The sequence below is a fragment of the Camellia sinensis genome, chromosome 6 (assembly GCF_055761805.1).
Source record: "Camellia sinensis isolate YWXY chromosome 6, ASM5576180v1, whole genome shotgun sequence".
NCBI lineage: Eukaryota > Viridiplantae > Streptophyta > Magnoliopsida > Ericales > Theaceae > Camellia > Camellia sinensis.
Window position 1 is genome coordinate 144,891,438 of NC_138966.1, and position 3,498 is coordinate 144,894,935.

The window sequence follows — 3,498 nt, forward strand, 5'->3', positions numbered from 1 at the left end:
GTTTTCTAATGAATTTGATGCAGATTCTGGCTCCATGCTTCCACAGTCACCTACGCTTATCATCCATCCTGAGGATCTTGTGTCTGCTGACGGTCTTACGTCTTCTCCCGTCTTGTGGAGGTTTTTTTATCTCCGCCTCCCATTGAGGTTCCTCCATCTCCACCTCCCATTGAGGTTCCTCCTCCACCAGAGCGTCATTCTATACGGGGTAAGGCAACCTTCTGTTCTTATCCGTGATTATATTGTTGGTTCCACTGCCTTTTCTTTCCATGAACCTACTTCCTATTGAGAAGCTTGTTCTAACTCTCTTTGGCAACAAGCTATGACTGATGAACTGTTGACTTTCGATAAAACTCATACCTGGGATGTGGTTGATCTTAATCCTGGAAAGAGTACTGTTAGTTGCAAATGGGTTTACAAGCTCAAAACTTATTCTGATGGTTCCATTGAGCGTTATAAAGCTTTCCTTGTAGCCCGGGGATTTACTCAAGAATATGGGATTGACTATGAGGAAACATTTGCTCCTGTTGCTCATTTTACTTCAATTCGCAACTTACTTGCAGTTGTTGTTGCTCGCCACTGGAGTATTTTTCAGATGGATGTCAAGAATGCATTTCTCAATGGTGACCTCACTGAGGAAGTTTATATGCAACCTTCTCCTGGTTCTTCTGTTCCATCAAACAAAGTTTGCAAACTTCGCCGTGCTTTATATGGTTTAAAAAAGCTCCACGTGCCTGGTTTGCCAAGTTCAACTCCACCATTCATGACTTCGATTTTTCCTCCAGTGCCCATGATTCTGCCTTGTTTATACGTAAGACGAAGCATAGTACTATTCTCCTTCTCCTCTATGTGGATGATATGATTATCACTGGAGGTGACACAGTGGGCCTTTCTAGTCTCAAACAGTTTCTCAATCGCCAATTTGAGATGAAAGATTTGGGTTTGCTTAGCTACTTCCTTGGCTTGGAAAATTTTCAAGATTTCTCTAGTTATTTTCTTACCCAGGCCAAGTATATTTCTGATCTCTTGGCTCGTGCTGGTCTTACCGATTACAAGACTACAACTACTTCAGTTGATCCTCAAACTCGTCTTACCCCCCTTGACGGTTCCCTACTAACTGATGCCACTTTATATCGTCAACTAGTTGGCAGTCTTGTCTATCTCACGGTTACTTGACCAGGTATTGCTTATGCTATTCACATTGCCAGTCAGTTCATAGCTGCTCCTCGTTCTCCACACTACGATGCTCTGGTTTGCATTTTGCGCTATCTCAAAAGAACTCTGTTTCATGGTCTTCACTGCTCCCCTCACTTTTCTCTACAACTACATGCTTTCTCTTTTGCCGATTTGGTCGGGGATCCTACTGACCACCGTTCTACTATTGGGTTCTGCTTTTTCTTGGACAACTCTCTCATTTCCTGGCGTAGTAAGAAGTAAACTCTTGTTGCTTGTTCTAATACTGAGGTTGAGTTTCGTGCTCTTGCTGACACTACTCAAGAGCTTGTGTGGCTTTGTTGGCTTCTTTCTGACATAGAAGTTTCTCATTCTGCTACCACTAATCTTTATTGTGACAATCAGAGTGCTATTCAAATTGCACATAACGATGTCTTCCATGATCGCACCAAGCATATTAAGATTGATTGTCATTTCATACGCCAACATGTTACTAATGGCCTTGTTTGTCTTCTTTTTGTTACCTCTGTTGATCAGACTGCCGACCTTTTCACCAAAGCTCATCTTCCAGGCCACTTCTCTGATCTCCTCTCCAAGCTCAAGTTGATATCTGCCTTACCACCTTGAGCTTGAGGGGGGGTGTTAGCTGTATATTATTATACTTATCTATTTGTATTATAGATATATCTCCTTCTATACTTATTTCAATCTCATTGTATCTCTATTTTCTCATGTACCTATCTAGGTTTCTTATCAGCCTATATATACAGGCTTCTGCTATTCTATTATTCATTCAATTCAATATATCAGAATTACACTCGTAACAAGAGTAAATGGAGGAAGTGGTGAGGTGCATGTTGATATTTTTGCAAACGTAGTAATAAATTTAGAGGTACTTACGTGTAGATCCTAATAAGTGAACTTATTGTCTAATAAGTCCTATGGAAAAAAAATTCATAAAAAAGTCACTAATTGTAAGTTTTAGTGACAATTTGTAAAAATCATGGCAAGAAAAAGTTACTAATTGTCAATTTTTTGCGACATATATAAAAAATTGTCAAAAAAAAATTATTTTTAGCGACAATTTTACAAAGACTTATTTTCAATAGGACTTGATGGGAATTAGATTCAACTATTAGGACCTATTGATAATTTATCCATAAATTTTTAATCAAACTTAAGTAAGTTTACAACTACATAAAAATTTGTTTACATTTTAAAATTCACTTAAATTTGCAAGCCGTGTTAACTGTATTTATCAAATGAATTTATTTAATTTTCACTTATTATATAAAGTTTTTTATTCTAAATTGGATAGTTTTTTTGTATTTATCAAATGAATTTATTTAATTTTCACTTATTATATAAAGTTTTTTATTCTAAACTGGATAGTTTTTTATTCTAAATTGGATTATCAAACCCCACTTTGTTTATACTACCATATAAATTGTAAAGCATACACCCTTTTGTCACAGTTTTTATATTCTTAAATTATATTTCTTATGTAACTATCGTTACTGTTGAAATCAAATATGCCCATGAATTTGTAATTGATAATCTATAATTAAATATTTCAAGCACAGCAAACCTTCTAATATATTAGATAAATTTTCTCACCCTGAAAGATTTCAATGCTAGCATTTAGCCTTCGTTTGGAATGCGAGACTTTTTGATTTTTTGACTATTTTAGTCACAAAAAATTAAAATAAATTTTTTAGTTCAATAAAACAAAAATCACATCCAAACTATAATTATTTTATTTTTTGTCTTACAAAAGTAAAAAAAAAACCAAAAAACTTATTCCAAATGAGGTTTTTAACCCCCAAACAAAATAGTCATAAAGTTAAAAAGTCAAAAAGACAACCTACATCCCAAACGAACCCTAATGTAATGTTGAAATTTGTTATCCTACATATCAGACTTTTAGTTATCCTTTGATTATAAAAACTATTAAAAAAAATAGTAAAAAGTGAATGTGAAAGAAAATAAAGTGAAAGAAAATAAATATATTTATTTAAAAATATTTGATTAAGATGAAAATTTTATAAAAAAAATATAGAAAAAAAATTAAAAGTTTAGTTATAGATAACTCACACATTTAATTTTTATTGTATTTTTTACAATAAATTAAAAATTAGTTACAATGTTATATGAGTTGTACAGGAAAATTAGTTTTTTTTATACTTTCCACCACTTTCAAATTAAACAAACTTATAAAAGTTATTTTTTATTTCTTCTCTTTCTCACAATTTCTACCTATTTCATTCTAAACAAACTAATATTTTTTCCCTTAATTTATTTAGCATAAAACATATAGGGCTTGTT

General features: G+C 33.3%; 1 protein-coding gene across 1 annotated transcript; it reads left to right on the forward strand.

Moving 5' to 3' along the window:
- The first annotated feature begins 322 nt into the window (after positions 1-322).
- LOC145793665 (uncharacterized) lies at positions 323-1,800 on the forward strand. Its single transcript, XM_082876530.1, has 5 exons — positions 323-811; positions 1,006-1,105; positions 1,181-1,251; positions 1,465-1,605; positions 1,711-1,800. The coding sequence occupies exons 1-5, from the start codon at positions 323-325 to the stop codon at positions 1,798-1,800; spliced, it is 891 nt and encodes a 296-aa protein (XP_082732656.1).
- Positions 1,801-3,498: the final 1,698 nt, after the last annotated feature.